The sequence below is a fragment of the Muntiacus reevesi genome, chromosome 2 (assembly GCF_963930625.1).
Source record: "Muntiacus reevesi chromosome 2, mMunRee1.1, whole genome shotgun sequence".
NCBI lineage: Eukaryota > Metazoa > Chordata > Mammalia > Artiodactyla > Cervidae > Muntiacus > Muntiacus reevesi.
This window is the reverse complement of record NC_089250.1, coordinates 61820398-61842525: the sequence shown is the minus strand read 5'-3', so window position 1 is coordinate 61842525 and position 22128 is coordinate 61820398. Positions and strand designations below refer to the sequence as shown.

Here is a 22128-nt window from a genome sequence, read left to right as displayed (position 1 = left end):
GACTCATTTGAAAAAACCCTGATGCTGGGATAGATTGAAAGCAGGAGGAAAAGCGGTTGACAGAGGATGAGATGGTTGGATGGCATCACCAACTCAATGGACATGGGTTTGGGTAGACTCTGGGAGTTCGTGATGGACAGGGAGGCCTGGCATGCTACAGTTCATGGGGTCGCAAATAGTCAGACACGACTGAGTGACTGAACTGAATTGAACTGATGTTTTACAGATTCCTGGATGAAAGAGGTTAGGAAAATACAAATTACTGTTGTGTTGATGTACTTATTAGCTTAATCTAAGCAGAATCTATCTCTTGGAAAACCTGAAAACACTTAGCTACCACTGCTTTCTGACTTTTGCCTGCTTCCCAGGGATTCTTGGCTTTCCCTAGAAAACAAACTATTACCTTGAGGGTAGCCTGAAATCGCTGACAAAAGTCTCTTGCAAGCAGTCAGTTCAGAGAGGCCATACCTGGTACCAGGCTGTAACAGAAAAATCTTTTCACAAAAATGGTCAACACTATTTGCTAAGCAGACCAGCATATTCCAACCAGGGAAAGGCAGTACAGTAAGGCCTCATTAAAACTTTGTGTGCCTTTGTTAATGTGAACCAACTTCATTAGGCCAAACTAAGTAACTTAAGAGTGATTGCCTATGAGCTCCTCTCTACTTCTACCTAATTTCTCTTGTTTTTTCTCACTTGTCTTTTCTTTGTCTCAGATCTTCATTCTCCTACTTGAATGGACTTTTCAGAAACTTCGTTCTTCTCTACTGTTTCCTTCTCTCCTCTTCAAGATCTCCTTGCTCAAAATGATTTGGGTATTGGTCACTGTCATGCCCCAAATATTTTTTACCTCTCAGAGACCAAGAGAATATAAATGGTATTCAACAATGGCTTTCAAGCAGAGGTGATTTGGTAATGTCTGGAGACATGGTTGGCTTTCACAATAATGGGAAGGGTGCCTCTGGCATCGGTAGACAGGGGTCAGGGATACTGCTAAATACCCTACGCTACACAAAAAACAGCCCACAACAACAAAGAACGGTCTAAAACACTGATGGTGTTGCTACTGAGAAATCCTGATATGCAGGTTATCAGTAGCTGAAAATTACTGAGGAGGCAGTGCAGCCTCCTTAGGATACAGATTCTCAAGGTGGGAAAGCAACAGCCACTGACATCAGATTGCCTAGACTTGGATCATTCTCACTGAGTTATAGGCTCCTTGGAGGCAGGAGCCTTATTTTACCTACCATGCTTAAATTATGGACTAGTATGCAATGGAGAGCGCTAACCAATCGTGGATTGTCTCACACAGTTGTTTTGAGGCCTCAAGAAGGGAACAGATACTAAGTGATATGAAGCACAGTGAGAGGGAGAAAGTGAAAGTGAAAGTGAAGCGGCTCAGTCGTGTCCAACTCTTTGCGACCCCGTGGACTGTAGCCTACCAGGCTCCTCCATCCGTGGGATTCCCCAGGCAAGACTACTGGAGTGGGTTGACATTTAAGCAGCTCCTAATTAGGGGGAGCTAGGCTAGTGTTATCAACTAGAATATGCTGTCCTACTGAATACAAACAATTTCAGAAAACACCAACCTCAGACAAAGCCACTCTGTGGCCATGATGGATCAAGACAAAAACAAAACCACCTCCATAAACTTACTGATTACTAACAAACGAACAAGAAGAACATTGCCCCAACCACACGCACCCACACACACCCACACCTCACACACACACAAAGACCAAATATCCCCCTATCCTGGCTGAGGGACTGCAGCTTCTTAACCAATCACAGCTTTAGCCACTCTTGGTTCTTCTCCCTTTTTCAGATAAGAATTACTAAAATACCCATCAGAATTACCTTCATCTCCTTAACAGCATCCAATCCAGAGAGAAGGCCTGCTTCCTGGAACCCTCCCCCAAATTACCTAATACAAGCTCCAACCCTGTAAATTCTCTCCAGCACCGTCTTCCTGGGATGCCCCCTGTGCCTCAGGCTGTGCCTCCACTCCTTATGAGGAGACAATAAGCCCAGCTTTGTTCAACAATATTAGTGTTCTAGGTGGTCTTCGGCTGAGGGGGGCACTGACAATAGTGAGAGCCCCCAAAGGCTAACTGCTTCTATTATGTCTCAAGGGGAATTGCACCCACGCATTCAAAGTCTATACAAACAAGGATTTTGAGGTTTCCGGACAGAATGCCTCTTGCCGGGCCGTTTCTCCTCATGAGACGTCTCCTTTCCCGTCTACAGGGAGGCTTTTGGTTTCCGACCTCCCAAGTTGAAATCCAGCCTGTTGGGTTAGATTTCTGAAGTAAAACCCCTCAGTGAGGTGAGCGCTTCCACTTCCAACTTCGAGTTACTCAAACACTAGCATACCCCACGGGGACACGGTGGAGGTGGTAGCAGAGAAATTAAAGCCCCAAAGAGTGCATACTACTGAGTGCCTCATCCACCTCCCTAACTCAGGAGAAACCGCCCCGAATTCACTCCACAAGAGACGCTGAACAGCCTGGGTTCCCTGCTCCTCCAAAAGCTGAGGTAAGAACAGCCACCGGCAAAATCGAACCTTCCGGGCCGCCTTCCTCAGCGTCGCGCACGCGCAGGGGTCGCTGGGCAGCCGCCGCGCTAGCGCCTGCCTCTTCCGGGCGGACTACAAGTACCAGCTTGCCGGCGCTCGGCGTCGCCTGGTAACTCGCGCCAGTCGGAGCGCGCTAGGTCGGCTTCTCCGCGCGCCTGCGCATTGGCGGTCTCTGCGCAGGCGCGTTTATAACGCTTGGGAGGCGAGGGCGGGGTATCGTTCCCTTTCGCTGATGCAAGAGCCTAGTGCGGTGGTGGGAGAAGTGTCGGCAGGAGCAGCGCTGAAGCCGGGGCCTGGGGCTGACCCGTCAGACTTTCCGTCCGTGCCGAGCCCACTCGAGCCGCAGCCATGTCCGGGGACGAGGTGAGGGCCTGAGACTGGCACTATGGCTAGGGACCAAGGCAGTGAGCCAGACCCACCCCAGTATGGGAGATTGGGCCTGCGGCCTAGCGGCCGGTCGCCGCCATGTGGGGCAGCCGGGCCTAGGCGACCCGGAGCGGTAGAGCCGGCGAGGGCTCCGGAGCCCTGGCTTGGCGGTTCCCGGTTCTCCTCAGGACGGGGGCGCTGAGGCCGGCGTCCTCCCGTGGCCGGCGTTTCCGGAATGGAGAGTACGTAGAATTGCCCTCCAGAAGAGGGCTTGAATACCCGGTTCGTGCCCCAACTGAACGAGACTGGGACTGGCGACTCCTGCATTCCTTTCGATTTGATTCTGCAGCTCCAACTCTCCCTCGCTGGGCGCTGGTGGTACTGAGAGGAGCGTCTCTCGGCTCTAGTAGAGCGACCGCGTTTCAAACTTTGCAGGCTGGCTTGTCCTGCCCAGCATCCACTTTTGTTCTTATCTAGAGCATTTTTTTTTTTTTTTTTAAAGACGTGAGAGAGGGGGAGAAGTCAAGAGGAAAACATCCTTCAGCCTGAAAAAGTGATTAACCTGGGAAAGTTTTAGGGCCGTTGCCCCTGAGCCTGCCTCAGCATAGCTCTCAGCGACGTCAGCGGGAAATCCGGGCTGCAAAGCTGCCTGGGTCTTTTTCTACTGTCTTGCTTGTACCTCAGCAAATTTCCTCAAGAACCTTTTCGGTCAGGTTTATCTCAGTTTATTTAAATTCAAACGGCCTAAAATGACATTTGACTTTTAAGTACCAGCCATAGGTATTGATTAACACTTTGAGAACTACCAATGGAAAACCCCCTTAAGTTTTTAATTTCTGTAAACATTCGAGTGGTTGGCCAGTAGGGCCTTGGAGAGCAGAGAAAAATTCGAAGCTTTTTGAGCTTTGTCATTTGAGGTGCGTGCTGAAAATGCTTTGAATTTCTTCAAGTAGTGGAAAGGATTCAGAGCAAGGAAGTAGAATATTATCCAAGTTGGTTAGAGTTAATTCCTTAAAATATAGGTAATATAATTACCTATAGGTAATTATAAAAATATAAAATTATTAAAATATAGGTAATATAATTCCTTAAAATATAGGTAATGGCTAGTTCATGGAGGAATTTGAAGACAAATTAAGGGATTTGGGTTTTATTCTGGAGGCGATTCCAAGCTCTCATTTGATTCTCATGACGCCCCTTTAAGATGTGTAGTATTGTTATGCCCATTTCAGAAATGAGAATACTGAGGCTTCTAGAGAGTTGTGTGATGCCCGTGATCAAATAGTAAGTGACCGAGTCAGTAGTATTTAGAATTCCAAATCTCCGTTTGGTGCCTCGGAGATTCTCAGGAAAGAAACTGAATCTAAGGGAAGTATGTGATCCTGCTTTGGAGGTCATGGTTAGACGTTGCTGTCCACCTGTCTTTTTTAAAGTTCTGAGAGTGGAGTTGTGTCATGCTTGTTTTGTCTCTACTCATTTTCTAAGCTTTTCATTACCTTTATCAAGTAAGCACCTATATAGCACAGAGTTCTCTGGGGTGCTATTCTGTGTTTTATATGGTAAAGTGCTCACAAGTATTGTGAGAGATCTACTTCTAGTTGGTACAGGAGATAGAAATAGAGCATTAACAGCAATTTGGAGAGCTGGAGGGTTCAGTTTTAAGCGGTGGGATTAGATGGTGAAAGAAGTGGAATATTACTGAAGGGTGAAAAGGATTTTGTCAAGCAGAGATGGCAGAACCAGCATTCCAGCAGAGGACTTTGAAAACCAATAAAGTATTAAAAAGCTTTGCATTTTCAGATCTGCCAGTCCATTTTGTAAACTGGAAATTACTGCCCAGGGAAGTTAAGTTGCCCAACATCACAGAGCAAGTTAGTGGAAGTAGAATCCCACCTTTGCCTTCCACTCTGAAGGTATATGCAGGTTCTGGTTCCTCTAATCCTGTTGGATAGAGAAGTTTTCTTAGGCCAATCCTTAACTTCTGGCTACTTTACAGGCTTGTAAGGATCAAGTGAAAAATCGGTAGGTGTAAATGATAAACTGTTAGGAACATCCTACAGCAGTAGTAGTCCTGCCTGGTAGCCAGGATAGAGGATTAAAGAATCTACTAATAAAAAGTAATTTATTTCTTTTTTCACATTTCCTGTTTTTTTAATTTTTTAATGTATAGTTGCCATAAACTACACACTTCCTTTCAAACCTGGCAAGTAAGCCCACAACTCACATAGCATAATCTCCTTTGAACTGACATCTGAAAAAGCAGTATTCTAGAAATATGAGTGCTGCTATGTGAGGAAAAGTTCCCTAATCTACAGGCATCAAAGTGCTGTCAGTAGCTAAGATTATTGCTTATTACTGGGCCCCATTCACACAGTATCTGAATAATGGGTTTTCACCCAACATGGTAAGGTGTTTTACAAAAGAAACTGAATGAAAAATGGAATGTGTATTGTTTGAAGTATACAAACACAGAACACAATACAAATAAAAATCTCCCAGAATCCTATCACCAAGAGATGACCACACAGCATTTGTTCTGCTCAACTTGCCTCTCTGGGTTCTTTTGCAGCTCATTCCTGCCTTCTTGGTGTGGTGCCTTCTAGGCCTTAAAGTTATCTTGAGTAAGGTATGATAGATGTGAGTAGGCTTCCAATTTGCTGAAGCACTTTAGTCTGTTGTCAGGGTAATTTTTGCTGTTATCCCTTTTCCTCACCTTCTTCAACCCAACCCAGTGTGGGAAGTTAAAAAGAGAAAACATTTGAAGACTTTGTTGTAGACTTAAAAAGATAGCTCAAAAGAGTCTGATTTTCCGTAAGCACACTGTGAGCAACTATTGCTTCTCAGATCCCAGCTAGTCTCATAAAACATCTGGATTGTGATAATTTGTTAAATCAGATGTAAAAGTCTTTTTAAAAAAAACACATTTAAGTCAAGACTGACCTTGTGGTTTGAGGGAGGTCTACTTTGGGTACTGTTTGGGAATTCCTGGTTTCCATATTTTTAAACTCTAGTTTTTGCTGAGTGGTGTGAATAAAATGAAGGGATGAGTATATGTCTTCAGCATCCAGAGACAGTAATTGGGAGAGATACGTCAGTGTATAATTCTTGCATATTTATAACTCTTTTCCAGGCTACAATCATAATGTTTCCCTGTGGACCTATATGAATGTTTTTCAAAGGATAACAGGGCAGTTGTGAGGATGTCCCTCTCATCTTTGGTCTGTCTTGCTGAATAATATAGTTCAAAGATAATTAATATTCTAGGCAAACTTGATACTGAAAAAAAAAATGCAATAAATGGCATGTAAGCCCTGCCAGACAACCAGATTTATAGTGCTTGGAGTGTTATCTATCCTTTTGCCAAATCTCCATATTTCAGGAATGAGGATGGATTATAGCTTCTTCCCTGGAATGATTACAAGACTGTATTTAGGGTAAACCAAGACCCAGTAGGTCAGCAGTGGGGAGCTCCTTCCTCCTGACTCTTCTGTTTACTACTCTTAAGTTTGCCAAACTATGTTCCTCAGACTGCTTTCCAGAATTAATCATTTATCCGGTTAGAGCATTCTTAAGGTAGGAGGGGAAAACTTTGAAATGAGGCTGTATCAATTTCCAGAACTCTTGCAGATCCTTCTTTATTGAGTGAGGATGATACTCTACCACTCTCCCTTATTACAGACCATAGTTTGGTTTCATTGTAGCTCAGTTTCCTTAATGTACTTGGGACATAAAGGAATTTAAGTTAATTACAATCAATTTGGGAATTTTTTTGAGTTTCATGATATGTCTTAAAGATTAGATCACCCTGAGTTGATGAATTTTGGTGATAGGAATCAAGACATACCATGCTTTTGTCACCTCTAAAGCATTGCGTATAAATTGTATAATAATTGCTAACGTTTATTGAGTATTTTTGTACCAGGTACTGTGCCAAGTGTTTTATGTATATTTACCTCTTTTTGCTGTGCTTAGTCTCTCAGTCATGTCGGACTCTTTGCCACCCCACGGACTGCAGCCTGAAGTGGCCTCTGTCCAAGGGATTCTCCAGGCAAAAATACTGAAGTGTGTTGCCATGTCCTCCTCCAGGGGATCTTCCCATCCCAGGGATTTAACTCAGGTCTCCCACATTGCAGGTGGATTCTTTACCGTCTGAGCCCCCAGGGAAGCCTATTTACCTTTTTAGTCCTATTCACCTTTTTAGGTTTGGTTTTGGTTCTGCTACTGATCTCCATTTTACAATTGAGGCGTGAAGAGGGCAAGAACTTATCTGGGCTAACAAAAGTAAAAACCAGAATTAGGATTTGAATTCAGTCAGTTAGGTTCTGGACTTGTGCTTTTAAACATTTTATCTTTTAATGTTCTAGAAGGAAAAAGCAGAGTAAAAGATTGTATAGAAGTTTCTTTTCCTCAGATAGAGATTTGTTATATGAAGGGTTGATGATGGATTTCTTTAAAGGTTTGTCTGAATTTCAGGATAAAAAAACATTTTTAAGTTTTTTTAAAATCAGGTCAAGTCTCCTGGTGTAGCAACCCAGGTTACCAAACTTAAATAAAACATGTATGACTTGTCTGGGCTTTGGTTTTCTCATTCATAAAGCAAGGGACGAAGCTTGGGTTATTATAACGCTAAACTTCCTTTTCTAAATTCTATTAATGTTGTGATAATTTATAAATTAAAAAACAGTACATGTGGCTTTTTTAAGAGTATATCTTTTAAGACTGCAGCACGTTTGTTATGTGAGCATCATTAAAAATAATCACATGGTCCTGATTTCTTATATTTTAAATAGATGATTTTTGATCCTACTATGAGCAAGAAGAAAAAGAAGAAGAAGAAGCCTTTTATGTTAGATGAGGAAGGGGATGCCCAGACAGAAGAAACCCAGCCCTCAGAAACAAAAGAAGTGGAGCCAGAGCCAACTGAGGACAAAGATGTAGAAGCTGATGAAGAAGACAGTAGGAAAAAAGGTAAGTGGTAAATGTGAGAGAGCCAATATTGTTCTGGAAGACCTCGTTCTCTTCCATCAGTGTTTTGAATTTTGTGCACACAATGACCTGAGAGGCTGTTATAGTGAAGATGAGGCCATGAACAGTCTGGGCACATGGGACCTTGCCAGATTTCTTGTAGACTTGTTTCAGGGAAGATTCCACCAAATCCACAGGACAAAGATGATAAAACTTTGTCACTCCAGGGCTGGTTTTCCAGTCTAGCCTGTCCAGAAGTCTCTTCCAGTTTTTTTTTTTTCCCCTGTCTCTTTTCCAATTTTAACAGTGGTTGTATTTGAGTGTAGGCAGAAAGAAATAGGACCAAGATAGATAGTTTTATGTCTTAACAAGTTGGAAAATATATAGAAGAAATTAAAATTACAGCCAGCATTTAGTTACTCACGCTTGCGCTCTAACATAAACACCATTTAAATGATTTAGTAAACATGTTTGTGTCTGTTGAATAGAAGACACTGTACTAGGGGTAGAGAAAATTGACATTCATTGAGCATCTGCCATGTGCTAAGCATTTTGTAAACGTTTAAAACAAAGTTGGAAAGTAAATCATTCTTTTAATAAGAATTAATTATGAATTCATAAATAGCTCCTTGAAAAACTTTGTAATAGAAGCATGTTAAAATATTCCTTGTGTACAGTAGGGCAGAACAAATGGAAAACTTACTGAACCAAACCTATTTTTACTCATTAATGGTGGATAAAATTTCATCTTGTTCATATTGTAGTCTCATTTTCATGAACATGAAATACTTTATAAGGCCTTTTGTTGGTTGATTGATTGAATAACTTGTTGGACTAGACACAGTAATTTGGGTGAGAAAGGCATAATCCCTTGGTATTTCATGGGGAGATAGACAAGCAGCAAGTAAACACCTCTGTTGGAGTGACAGAATGTACTATTATCAAAGCACCTACAGGATACCTAACCGGGTTAGGGAATTGGAAAGACAGGCTTAGAGAAGACTTCTTGGTGGAGGTAACTCCTAACAAAGATCCTGTGAGATGAAGGTAAGGGCTATGGGAGAAGGGCCCATAGGAAGGCTTCAAGGTGAGAGACCACACATACTGCACTAAGAAGTGGAGGTAGTTCCGTTGAGCTGGAACTAGGAATTAAGGTGGAATATGAGAGACTAGGCAGAAGTAGATAATGCTGGAGAGCCTTGGAAAATTATGTTAGATCCCTGACTTTGTTTTGGGAACAATGAGGCATCATATGGTCAGCTACTATATAAATACCCCCTACATGGTCCCCTATTTGATCCCTGGATCTGGAAGATCCCCTGGAGTAGGAAATGGCACCCTACTGTAGTATTCTTGCCTGGAAAAGTCCATGGGCAGAGGAGCCTGGTGGGCTGCAGTCCGTGGGGTCACAGAGTTGGACAAAACTAAGTGACTGAGCACAGCATATGGTCCTCTAGCCAGGTAGTTTCCTACAAAGCTTTGAGTTGACCTGCCATTGTGTTCTTAGAACCATAACCTTTGTAATTGTGGAGGAATGACTGTTCTAATTAATATCAATCTAATTCTGGTGACTTGATTAATAACTGAAACATTGGTTTAATTTAATGTTTTGCGTTTTGCTATTTGTTAATAATTGATAATCTTAATTATCTTTTAGATGCTTCTGATGATCTAGATGATTTGAATTTCTTTAATCAGAAGAAAAAGAAGAAAAAATCAAAAAAGATATTTGATATTGATGAAGCTGAAGAAGGTATAAAGGTAGTATTGCTTTCTTATTGAAGGTAAAATTTGACCTCTTGAAAGGTTGCTAATGGCTGATGTTTCTCCCTCTTTGTCTCATCTCTTACTAGTTTTGCTTTTTTTAATTAAGGATTTAGTCACTACTGTTAAGGTCATTTTCTTGGCATTGTATCTGACTAGATATTTTAAAAGAATTATGGTTCAAAGGAATGTAAATTTAGCTTTTACACATTGTATTGAGTGCCATTAAGATGATTACAAAATGCCACTTGTCATTAATCATACTGAGATTGGCTGAGGAGAGAGATTTCTGTGAGAAATCCTATAGAGCAAATATCTCTATGATTTCTTCTGTTAAAATTTTGGTAGCATGTTGAAGATACACAGATTTATGTATATACCTCTGAGCAGCAAAGAATGAACCCCGGCCTCTGGTGGTTGGTGGCTGATGATTTTATGGCCTGTTCTCCTATAGGAGAACCAGAGCAATCAGGCTGGTTTTATGGAATTCTCTGATCTTGAGGGGACTTGAGGCCCAGTAATAATAAACTGGATCGATTTCTAATATAAATATCTCAGAGTTACTTTGAATAAGGAGTAGAAAGATGGGTGGATAAGTAGGTGAATAGGAGGATGGGTGGAGGAAGGAGCTGAAAGTCTGTTCTTTAATGATTTGTTAATTCAGCAGATATGTATTAGTGAAGACCGTGAGTCAGGCATTGTGTGCTAATTGTTAGGGTACTAAAACGAGTAAGATACTTTCCATTTTCAGAGATTCAGGGATAATTTGGAGTTCTTTAGAACAAGATGATTTTACCTGGATTTATCCTATTCTCTCCTTGTTTGGAGATTCTCTTCTTTTCCTACTACTGTAGGGAAATTGATAAAGAGAAATGTTCAGATTATACTGAATAAATGAAGTATAAATATCCCAGGTAACCAGGTGACACATTAGAGATGTGCCACAGAAAGTCTTGGTTAACAAATTTCTGTAGTAACTTTTGTCCTGAAGAGTCACTTATAAGCTTTTAGTGCTTGGATACTTTTTTCTCTGCTCTTAAATCATAACAAGAAGTTTCAAGTATCCTTATCAGGCAAGACATGGACATTAACTTGAGGCTGAAGTGTTTTTAAGATTTGCATTTTCAGACCACCACAGGGCTTTTGAAAAATACTTTGTGCTATTCTCTACCTTTCACTGGGTCTTAGCCTTGAGGTTAGAAATAGAGCTTACTGGGATAAAATTATTATTATTATTATTATTATTGGGGGGGGATAAAATTATTAATATAGAACTAGAAGCTGACTGGTGTGTGCTAACTTATATTTAGCCTGTCTGAGTTTCTCATTTACTGATTGTCGTCTTAGAGACTAGGTTAACATCTGGTTTCTTGTCTGATGTATCCAGCTTGATACACATGGGCTGATTGGTGTTTGATGGTCAGATGTGGCACTGAGACAACACAGCTAGATTTGGCACCTTAAGGCTGCACTTTATTTATTCCTGGCTATTTGAGCTTTTTTGCTCATTAGATTTCTAAAATTGCTATAGCAAGGTTTACAGAGTAGCACAAAAGTAGATATTGATAAGTAATGCTGACAGCACACTTCAGTTTGGATACACTGATGTAAGTAGGTGAGATTAGAAGACTGGAACTAAAACTGGCCCTTTCTGCTCTTCTAGGGTTTCTGTGTCTCATTTCAAGGTTGTGCCTGGTTTACATCCATGACTATAGCAGCTAATCTTGGGATCAAGCTTTACCTTCTCTCTGTTCATTCATCATGTGACCCTAATTCTCCATGGGTTCTGCCTTTTCCCTCTTTCATGATATCATCTGTTGAAGTGTTGCCCAAAGACCTCCTTACAGCCTAGTGCCATGATGGCAGTGGTATAAGAAAAAAAAATACCTGGTTTTTTCCACTGGTCCTTGCATACAGTTCCTAAGACTCTGGATCTAAGTTTGATCACCAAGAGCCAATGATTTCATCAATGATGCCTACAGAGTGAAGCCTCCATAAAAATCTCATGGGTGGGCTCAGTAAAAAAAACCCTTGGGGGGCGGTTTTGGAGAACTTCAGTGCTGGTGACCACATTGGGATGTTGAGAGTAGTATACCTGGAGAGAGCATGGAAGCACTACACTTCTGCTTCCCTGTTCTTGCTCTATGCATGTTCTCCATTTGGCTGTTTCCAGGTGTATCCTTTATATAATATTGTGTATATGTATATCAAGTATAATAAGGTAAGTGTTTTCCTGAGTTCTTTGAGCCCTTCTAGCAAATGATTGAACTAGGGGTGTCTGGGAACCCCTGAACTTTTAAGTAGGACATATGTGTGGGAAACCTGGGGACTCTGTACTTGAAATTGGCCTCTGAAATGAAAACAGTCTTATGGAACTGAGCCTTTAAATCCATGGAGTTTGTCACTAACTGGATAGTGTCAGAATTACATTGATTTGTATGTTATCTAGTTAGTGTCAGAGTTGGAAACATGGTGTGGAAAAACATCACACATTTGGTGTCAGGAGGAAAAAGTGCTCCCACTAACTACATCAGAATACTCAGAAACTTATTTAAAGTATTCCTAAACCCCATGCCTACTGAAGACTGTCAGTGAGATATAACAATCCTTGTTAAGTGTCTTAAAAATTTCCCAGTTTAAATGACACTCTGAACCAGTTTGGTTCACCTGTGAGAGAGATTTCTAATCTATAACTTCAGTTTTGAATGTGTAATACTTTTTTCCTCCAAAGCTATGTCGGCCCATATCATTTAAAAATAAAAATAATAATTCTAGTAGCAAAATGTTGACTCTTATCTCACTTTCTTAGGACCTTAAGATTGAAAGTGATGTTCAGGAAGCAGCTGAACCAGAGGAAGATCTTGACATTATGCTTGGCAATAAAAAGAAGAAAAAGAAGGTTGTCAAGTTCCCTGATGAGGATGAAATACTAGAGAAAGATGAAGGTAATATTGGTGGGCTTAACAACTCATTTCTAGGCTCACAGAAACCTTTGGCCTAATCTCTTTCATGAATGGGTTCCTTATTTATTTTTTCTTGGCCCTTTATTTCCGCTACCTAGTAATGGAAGCTAAAAGGAAACAGAATCTAACTTGATAATCAAAGTTTAAAAGATTTCATGGGGGAAGAACTTGACGGTTGTGATTACATTATAACATACTGATTTAGATTATCAGGACAATTATTGTAACTGGATTTAAATTTTTTTTTTTTTTTTTTTTTACACTATTTTGTTAAAAGTGCTGTTTATTAGCTTCAAAGTACTATAACTACTTTACTATAGTCAGCAGATGGGTTTTTATGGATGTGTTTGTTTCTTAAGTGCTTCAAAACAGACATTTTGTTCTCTAATTATCCTAGTGCATTATTTTGTTTGTTAAATCAAGAAACAGTTCCGTGTGTCTGTATTACCACAAATTCCTAATTAGAGAGGTCTCTATTAAGGATGATTTATGAAAGTTGTAACATCTCCCTAAGGAATATGGGGTTATTTAAGAGCCTTGATGCCTTTATGATTAAGACTGTTATGAATGCAGTTGTGGGAGGGAAGACAAATGTCCTAAAGCTTTCAGTTCTCTAGATCTGCTTCTCCCTTCCCCTTTTTGTTCTTGTATCAGGCCCTACCCCTCATTCTTATAGTCTTTGTTATCTGTAGCTTTAGAAGATGAAGACAGCAAAAAAGATGATGGTATCTCATTCAGTAACCAGACAGGCCCTGCTTGGGCAGGCTCAGAAAGAGACTACACATATGAAGAGGTAAGACAGATTCTGTTGTGAAAGGGGGCTAAACTGTTCATTAGAACTCAAAAGCAGGATAAATGTCCCCTGAATTGAAAGGGCCATTGAAGTACAGGTTGATAATGAAACAGACCCAGAGAGGTCACACAGCCAATGCATAGCACTTTCTGATGCCCACGTATGGGGCAGGTAGTCATTATAGTATCATCAGAATCCATGAACTTCTAAGGTCATTGGAGCCCCCCTGGAGGGGGACAATAGAGAAGGAGGTGTTAATATGGGGCCAAGCTAGTCTGGAGTTTGTTTGTTCTGGGTAGTCTGAATTTTACTTTTCCAGGTACCACATATTTTCCCACGGTAACAGTAGAGTTAGTAGGAGCTTGTTCACTCCTTTAACTTTGAATATGGAACTGTTCCGCTTTCATAATGGACCAGTTGCTGTTCAGGGTTGAGAATTATTTTCAAGGAACTCCCAGAACATGTAATGAGTGTGTACATTTGATAAGTAAAGTTTGTTCTTAAAAGAAATGCACAAGTTACTCAAGTGGGGACTGTATACTCCTATTAATAAGACTGTACATGAATACCACTTTATCTCTATAGCTACTGAATCGAGTGTTCAACATCATGAGGGAAAAGAATCCAGATATGGTAGCTGGAGAGAAAAGGAAATTTGTCATGAAACCACCACAGGTCGTCCGAGTAGGAACCAAGAAAACTTCTTTTGTCAACTTTACAGATATCTGTAAACTGTAAGTTGGTTAATGCAGAGTCTCCATCCCAAATGCCAGGTTCTCAGTGGAGTGTATGTTAAATATCCTTAATGTGAACGTTATTGCCAGTAGAAAGAGACAATGCACAGGTGTCAGGGTTGGGTTGAGGGAGGTCACAGTTCAAGTCCGTCAGTTCTTTTGATTCATACGTCTTAAGGCTTGATTTATTAGGCATCTAAAAGTAAGGGAATGCAACTCATGCTGACTTATGAGAGGATTCTAACCAGACGGAGTGAAGAGTCAGGAGACTGAGTATAATCCTTAGAAAGAAGCCTGGGAAGCCCAGGCAGATGGAAAAGCTCATCAGGCTGGAGTGGGCCTGCCAAGCAAGTAACAAGCAGTGAGCTTTGGGAAGGCAGCTACATTTAATGTTCTGCTTCCTTGGTTATTGCCAAGACACAGTTGATGAGATTTCTACTTCATTAATTACCATCATATTCCATGCCTGTCTTACCCCCATGTCACTGTCACATGGGCCTGGCTCTTCTCAGACTTCCTCAGCTACACCTTTTTTGGCAGGTTCCTTAGGGCAGCTGACGTTATCTCCTGTTCTTTAATTTCATAAATAATATAGGCTTGTTGTCAGTAAAAGGGAAAGAAAAGAAAGTGAAGTCGTTCAGTCGTGTCTTACTCTTTGCAATCCCATGGACTGTAGCCCACCAGGTTCCTCCGTCCTTGGGATTTTCCAGGCAAGAGTACTGGAGTGGGTTGCCATTTCCTTCTCCAGGTGATCTTCTCGACCCAGGGATTGAACCCAGGTCTCCCACATTGTAGGCAGATGCTTTACCACCTGAGCCACCAGGGAAGTCAAAATAAAGAAATGTAATCACTAAAAATTCCCTGACCAGAGTAACCACTTTTTTTCATTGCTTGTAGGCATGACTTAAAAAGTTTTAGACTTTTTTTTTTGCTGGTGGCGATAATAGTATTTCTATCTATAGAAATTGATAGAAAATGTGAAAATACAGACCTGCTAAAGAAAATGAGAAATCATCTGTTTTAAGTTCATCATTAAGAGATAGGTAATCATAGTTTAGTATTTTTATGTTTAGCTACGTGGTTTTTTTTTTTTGTTTTTTTTTTAGTATTTATTTGGCTGCACCGGCTCTTAGTTGCAGCACTTGGGATCTTTAGTTGCAGTGTGTGAACTCTTAGGTGTGGCATGTGAAATCTAGTTCCCTGACCAGGGATAGGATGTGGGCCCCCTGCATTGTGAGTGCAGAGTCTTAGCCCCTGGATCACCAGGGAAGCCCCCTCTTTAGCTACTATTAAGCATCTAAATATTTTTTAATAAATTGGTATTATACTGGTTTTTAACATATTTTCCTCAATATATAGTGAAATTTTTACCCATATCATTAAATCTTTACAAATGTTTTTAAGAGTTGTACAACATATTCTGACAGTTCCTTGGTTGAACATGGTTGCTCCCAATTTTTCATTATCAGGCAGAGCTTCATAGAACAATCCTGATACGTGTATCTTGGCAGAACTCAGAATAGAGCCTTAGGGCGAAAATTCCCAAGAGGGAATTGCCTAGTCAAAAGGAATGGACATTGTTTATAGCAAACATTGGCAAGTTGCTTTCCAGCAAGTATATACCAGTTTATACTCCCACTAGCAATATAAGTACCTACCAGTTTTATTATATTTCACCAACCCTTACTCATTACATTTTTTGGGGAAAAAAAGCTTTTTAAAATTGTAATAGTAGTACCTAGTTATTGGAACAAACTCACACCATGCCAAGTGAATAGAATTAAAAAGTGTACTGAGTGGCATTACTTGTATTTGCTTTTTTCATTTTATGCTTTTTTGTTCTTATTTAGAGACCTGTATTTTTAAAGCAGGATAGAATGGATGTACCGTAATTTAACTACTTCCCAGTTGGTGAATATTTTAGCTGTTTTAAATTTCTGTTGTTGTGCTGCCATGAAATACTTCCCTTTTTAAAAATGAATTCCAAACAGGAAATATATAGGAATTCACATAACAAACACCCAAGTATTCATTGCCTTGATTTGGTGTGTTTTGACGTCTTGATACTTTAACTTCAGATCTTTTTACTTCTTTAAAAGGGGGGCTTTACAGTTACAATTTAAGGCCATCTTTATATATCTTTCTCTTTTTTATATATATATCTTTCTGATCTCTTTTACTTTCCTTCCTAGAAAAAGATCTTATCCTTAAAAGTTGGTATTTACCTTTGCTGTCCACGTCTATAGACATTTACCAGTGTGTATATACTTGTAAATAAAATGTAATATTGTTTTATGGGCTTTAAAATGTAAACAATGGTATCATGAACTGTGCTAAAATTCACCTAACAGCTGAGTGATTACAAAACAGTAAAGAGAGTGAGGTATTTAGAAGTTTGGTTACATTTCCATGAAAGATAAAGTTTATATTATTCCATTTTCTTTTTAGATTACATCGTCAGCCTAAACATCTCCTTGCATTTTTATTGGCTGAATTGGGTACAAGGTAAGAAACTGTATTCACATTTGTTACTTACAGTGTTAATGGACATTTTATAAGAACTTCTTTTAACTTGAAAAGATATGTAATACACTTAGGAAAAAAAACATCCACCTGATTGTCAGAAGAACTTTTAGGGCAATGAAGGAGGGAAACTTGTTCATTTCTATGGGAGAGGTTGGTTTCTTGGGAATAGGGAAATGGTTCACAGTGGCTCATGTGTGAACAGGTCTGTTAGGTATACCAAAGTGAGCTGAATGTCCCTTTAAAAATAAGTAATGTAGAATTAAGGACATAATGAATATGACTAACATGTTGAGCGTCCATTGTGTGCCAGACTCTTTTGGATACCATCTCAATCTTTACAACAGTTCTGTGGACTGTTAGAAAGTAGTGTTACTCCATCTTAACACATTTGGAAACAGGTTTGGTGAAGTGAGGTTGTATAGGTGGTCATATAGAGAAAGAAAAAAAAGAAAAAGTGTTAGCCATTCAGTTGTGTCCAACTCTTCGCAACCCACGAACTGTGGCCTGCCAGGCTCCTCTGTCCATGGAATTCTCCAGGCAAGAATACTGGAGTGGATTGCCATTTCCTTCTCCAGGGAATCTCCCTGACCCAGGGATCAAACCTGCGTCTTCTGTATTGCAGGCAAGATTCTTTACCATCTGAGTCACTAAGTCACACAGTTAGTTAATTGCAGTCAAGATGTAAACTCAGGTCTATGTTTCTTCGGAGCTTTTAACTCTTTTAAAAGCCTTAATCTTGTGCCTTGTTGGTAGTACAGAGGTAATTAAGGTGTTCTCGTCTCTTCCTATCTAGAAACTCATTTTGTTGGAACTGGCTGTATTTGCTGTGAGGTTAAGGAGTAATTTGCTTGACCAATGGTAGATATGTGGGCTGTGTTGTGGGAGAACTGTATTTTAAATGTATATTTGTTACAAACATAAATTAATTACATAAACTGATGGAGCAAAAGGTAGCAGTGTTTTTCCTACTTTTCAGAATAATTACAGTTTTTGTGGAGGTGAGGTAAATTATAACAAGTTGTAACCAGTGAATTTATAGTCTATGAGCTAAATATTACAGGGCTATCAAGAAAATTGAATTTCTTTTGACAGTGAATGGAAAAGATTTTCTGTGTCAAGCATTGGAATCAGTGTTGCCTGGAAATTAAGGGTTACTGTTCATGGAGGATGATAATAAACTTAGAGTTAGAGGAGAATCATAGGAGAGGTTCTTGCGAAAGTCAGTTTAATAGTAAGATAAGGAATAGATTTAATGCTGCTTGGCTGGATTTTTGTTTACTTTCTGATTTATAATTTCTTTTTTTCTTTTCACATTTTTGTACAGCTGAAATTCCAAAGTTTCTTAATTTTGATGAAACCCAATTTATCAGTGTATTTATTTGGTCACTTGTGCTTTTCAGTGTCATATTTAAGAAACTATTGACTAACACATGGTCATGAAGATTTATGTCTGTGTTTTCTTCTAAGATGACTACAATTTTAGCTCTGATGTTTAGGTCGACAATTTATTTTGCAGTTATTTTTTGGTATGTTAAAAGTGTCAAAGTTGTTTCTTTTGCATATGAATAGATAACCTAGTTGATCTTGTACCATTTGTTGAAAAAACTATTCTCTGCTCCAATGAATTATCTTGACACTACTTCAGAAATCAATTGGCAATAAAATAAGAGTTTATTTTTGGACTCTCAATTTTTTTCATTGATGTACATGAGTACTGTGGCTTTGCAATATATTTCGATCTCAGAAAACATGAGTCCTCCAGCTTTCTCCTTTTTCACCATTATTTTGGCTATACTCAGTCCTGTGCATTTCCATATGTTTATTTATTTTTACATCAACTTTTAAAAAAAATGATGTCTAGCCCAGAGCCTTGCTTTCTCAAAAGTATTACTTGTCAGCAACTACTTTTAAAAAATCACAGGGCTTTTAAAAAAATTTCTCTTTAAGCATCTTTGACCATATGAGGCCTGTGATTTCAACTGTACTTTTGGGGGAGGGGTTGAAACTGCTTTATAGATACAATTCACACATTTTAAAATGTATAATCCAGTAGTTCTAATTTGTTCACATAGTTAACCATCACAATTTTAGAACACTTTCATTAACTATATGCCACTGAATCAAAAGACTTGGTCTTAGAATTTTTAAAGATATCTGTAGCTCTTTTCATAGTTTTTATATTTATAGTGCACCTCACTGCCTTGCATGTGGTATACAGTTAATAAAAATGTGATTGTCCTTTGTTGTGTGAATGGGTCATCATACAGTGAAGGAATCAAGTGTTTTTTTTTCCTTCAGTGGCTGAGTCCAGCTCTTTGTGACCTCATGGGCTGCAGCATGCCGGGCTTCCCTCTCCATCACTATCTCCCAGAAATCAGTCTTCATTGAGTCAGTGATATTATTCAACCAGTCTTATCCTCCGTCACTCTCTTCTCCTCCTGCCCTCACTCTTTCCCAGCATCAGGGTCTTTTCCATTGCGTCAGCTCTGCACATCAGGTAGCCAAAGTATTGGAGCTTTAGCATTAGTCCTTCCAATGAATATTTGCGGTTGATTTCCTTTCTGATTGACTGGTTTGATCTCCTTGCAGTCCAAGGGACTCTCAGGAGTCTTCTCCAGCACCACAATTTGAAAGCATCAATTTTTTCAGCACTCAGCCTTTTTTACAGTATAACGGTCACATCCATAACAAGACTACTAGAAAAACCATAGCTTTTAACTAGACCTTTGTCAGCAAACTGATGTCTCTGCTTTTTCATACACTATCTAGGGTTGGTCATAGCTTTCCTTCCAGGGAGCAAGCGTCTTTTAATTTCATGGCTGCAGTCACTCTGCAGTAATTTTGGAGCCCAGAAAGATTAAAATCTGTCAGTTTCCACTTTTTCCCTATCTGTTTGCATGAAGTGATGGGGCCAGAGGCCATTCATCTTAGTTTTTTTCATGTTGAGTTCCAAGCCAGCTTTTTCGCTCTCCTTTTTCACCCTCATCAAGAGGCTGTTTAGTTCCTCTTCACTTTCTGCCGTAAGGGTGGTGTCATCTGCCTATCAGGCTATTGATATTTCTCCTGGCAATCTTGATTCCAGCTTGTGATTTATCCAGCCCGGCATTTCACATGATGTACTCTGCATGTAAGTTAAATAAGCAGAGTGACAATATCTAGCCTTGACAATACTCTCTTTCCCGATTTTGAACCAGTCTGGTTTTACACTTAATATCAATTACAAATCATTTGTTGCTGAAGATGTAATTAAAAACTGAATTTAATGTTAGGAAATAAGACTAAGTCAACTTAACTTACCACTAAGTCAACTTAACACCAACTACTTAACTTTTGAGAAACCAGCTAGTATTGCCCCTATAACTTAACCTGTGTCGTTGAATATATTTTAGTATTTAAAATATTTGAATATTTAATATTTATATACTATAAAAATAAATATAAACATTTAAGATTTAAAATGTTTGATTGGTATTTGATTCCTTATAGGAAAAAATAATAGAGATATTTGTTTTCTTTCATAGTGGTTCTATAGATGGTAATAATCAACTTGTAATTAAAGGAAGATTCCAACAGAAACAGATAGAAAATGTTTTGAGAAGATATATCAGTAAGTGTATAATTTTTAACACATCACTCTGAAATGTTCCCATTGGGCTGAAATACTCTGGGGTGACAGCCATTGGTTTTTAATGAAGCTAGACAGGCTGGCCTTAGAAGATGAGGGAAAATGATAGTGGTGGGGAACTGGGGTGGGAGGTGGCTCTTGGTAGCCAGTTGGGGGTCAGGGGGTGGGATTTGGATTTCCTAAGAAGACCCAGCTGATCAAGGCTGCTGGTTGGTTCTAGGCTGAAGGCCAAGTCAAAATCTATCTGCATTCAGACCTGATCTGACCTAGTTTTCTTACCTTCCTAATCACTTAAAATTGGCAGATCTGTTCCCACCTAAGAAAACTATTAAGTTCTCTTTTGAGTGCGTCTCCTATAGACAAAGCCAGGAGTAGGCATCTGGCAGGTGTCACTGCTTCTTTGGACATTTGGAGCCTTTTTTCAACCCATGGTTAAGTTTGTGAAGTATCACATCAGATAGCTTGTGTTTTCTTACCTCTAGAATAGCTGGCTGCAGCTAAGATAAGCTTTCAGTTTGGGTTCCAGTGTAGGATTGCAGAGTTCAGTAGAAGCATTTTAGAGGAAAGAAAACCTTTGGCTCAGGTAAAGAAACCTGTGGCTATCAGGTAATTCTGTGTGTTGTTTCTCCTCAGAGGAATACGTCACCTGTCACACGTGCCGATCACCAGACACAATCCTGCAAAAGGACACCCGACTCTATTTCTTACAGTGCGAAACTTGTCATTCTCGATGCTCTGTTGCCAGCATCAAAACTGGCTTCCAGGCTGTCACGGGCAAGCGAGCACAGCTCCGTGCCAAAGCTAACTAAATTGCTAATCACCACTGATTTTGCAAAGTGTGTTTTGGAGATTTGGCTGGACAGGTTTACCATCAGAGTGGATATACCACTGTATTAAAAACAAGATAGAAAAGCTGCCAGGTTCTTTGGCGTGTGGCTGGTTGGTCTGAAATTCTTGCAAGATGCCGTTGCTGAAGCTGTTGACATACTCATTGCCTACTTTAACAACTGTCAGAGAAACATGATGGGGTAAGGCGGTGCTTTTTTAAAAATCGTTCATAGACTTCTGTAAAATGCAAGATAAATTAAAGTTATTATAACAGTGATTCTTTCAATTTGGTTTGTCCTTCAGTTTTCTTTTCTATTAAAAAATTATGCTTAATGAATTCAGCACAACAGTTTGTGCCTGGGCAGCTCTGGTGAGGTCTCTTTATGCTTGTCCTGAGAACCTTAAGCTGGGTAGTCATTTTCCTTCTCAGTTTTTTTGGGATGCCTGAAGTAGACACAGCTTCACATGAGGATGGTTGGAACATGAGATGTGGGAGGACAGCCTGTTTTTGGTGTCCAGAGAACAATTATATAGACTTGAATTCTTTTTCATTATGTGGGGATTGTTGCCACTACCTCACAGCTGAGTCCTCCATCGGTTATCATGAGGGGAATACAAGGTGCTAAGTACCTTCCTTAGAATTTTCCTCCCTGTTGGCCACTAAGGGAAGCTTAGAGAGAGATACAGCCTTTGAGTATGTCTTACAACTTGCTGGCACACCTTTTAACAACCCTAGTTGGGCATCTGTTGGAGAGAAGGTGGTGTGGCTTATGCAGTAGAAACTCTTGAGAGTCCAAACCATGATGCTAGAGGAGGACACTTTTCTTTTTCCTCGACTTGAGTTCTGGATTTGAAAAATGGCCCCACCACAAATGTTTTTTTTCTTTTTCTGTATTAAAGTAGATTTTGAATGTGATCATGAGAAACCAAGAGGTGATTCTGATTGTGTTCCACTTCTGGGGCTTCCTCCTGGTTCTGCCTTCTGTGGT

The 22128-nt window shown here is 39.8% G+C and overlaps 1 protein-coding gene across 1 annotated transcript; it reads left to right on the top strand.

Annotated features, from left to right (window-relative positions):
• The first annotated feature begins 2779 nt into the window (after positions 1-2779).
• Positions 2780-21425, top strand: EIF2S2 (eukaryotic translation initiation factor 2 subunit beta). The gene is made up of 9 exons (XM_065921847.1): positions 2780-2938; positions 7732-7909; positions 9564-9667; positions 12480-12615; positions 13326-13426; positions 14012-14160; positions 16609-16665; positions 20208-20293; positions 20945-21425. The coding sequence occupies exons 1-9, from the start codon at positions 2924-2926 to the stop codon at positions 21118-21120; spliced, it is 1002 nt and encodes a 333-aa protein (XP_065777919.1). The 5' UTR covers positions 2780-2923; the 3' UTR covers positions 21121-21425.
• The last annotated feature ends 703 nt before the right edge of the window (positions 21426-22128 follow it).

Excerpts from the sequence above, each read along its gene's own strand:
- EIF2S2 (XM_065921847.1), top strand. Across the intron at positions 7,910-9,563 it reads AGAAGACAGTAGGAAAAAAG|ATGCTTCTGATGATCTAGAT; the intron begins GTAAGTGGTAAA and ends ATTATCTTTTAG. Across the intron at positions 16,666-20,207 it reads TTGGCTGAATTGGGTACAAG|TGGTTCTATAGATGGTAATA; the intron begins GTAAGAAACTGT and ends TTTCTTTCATAG.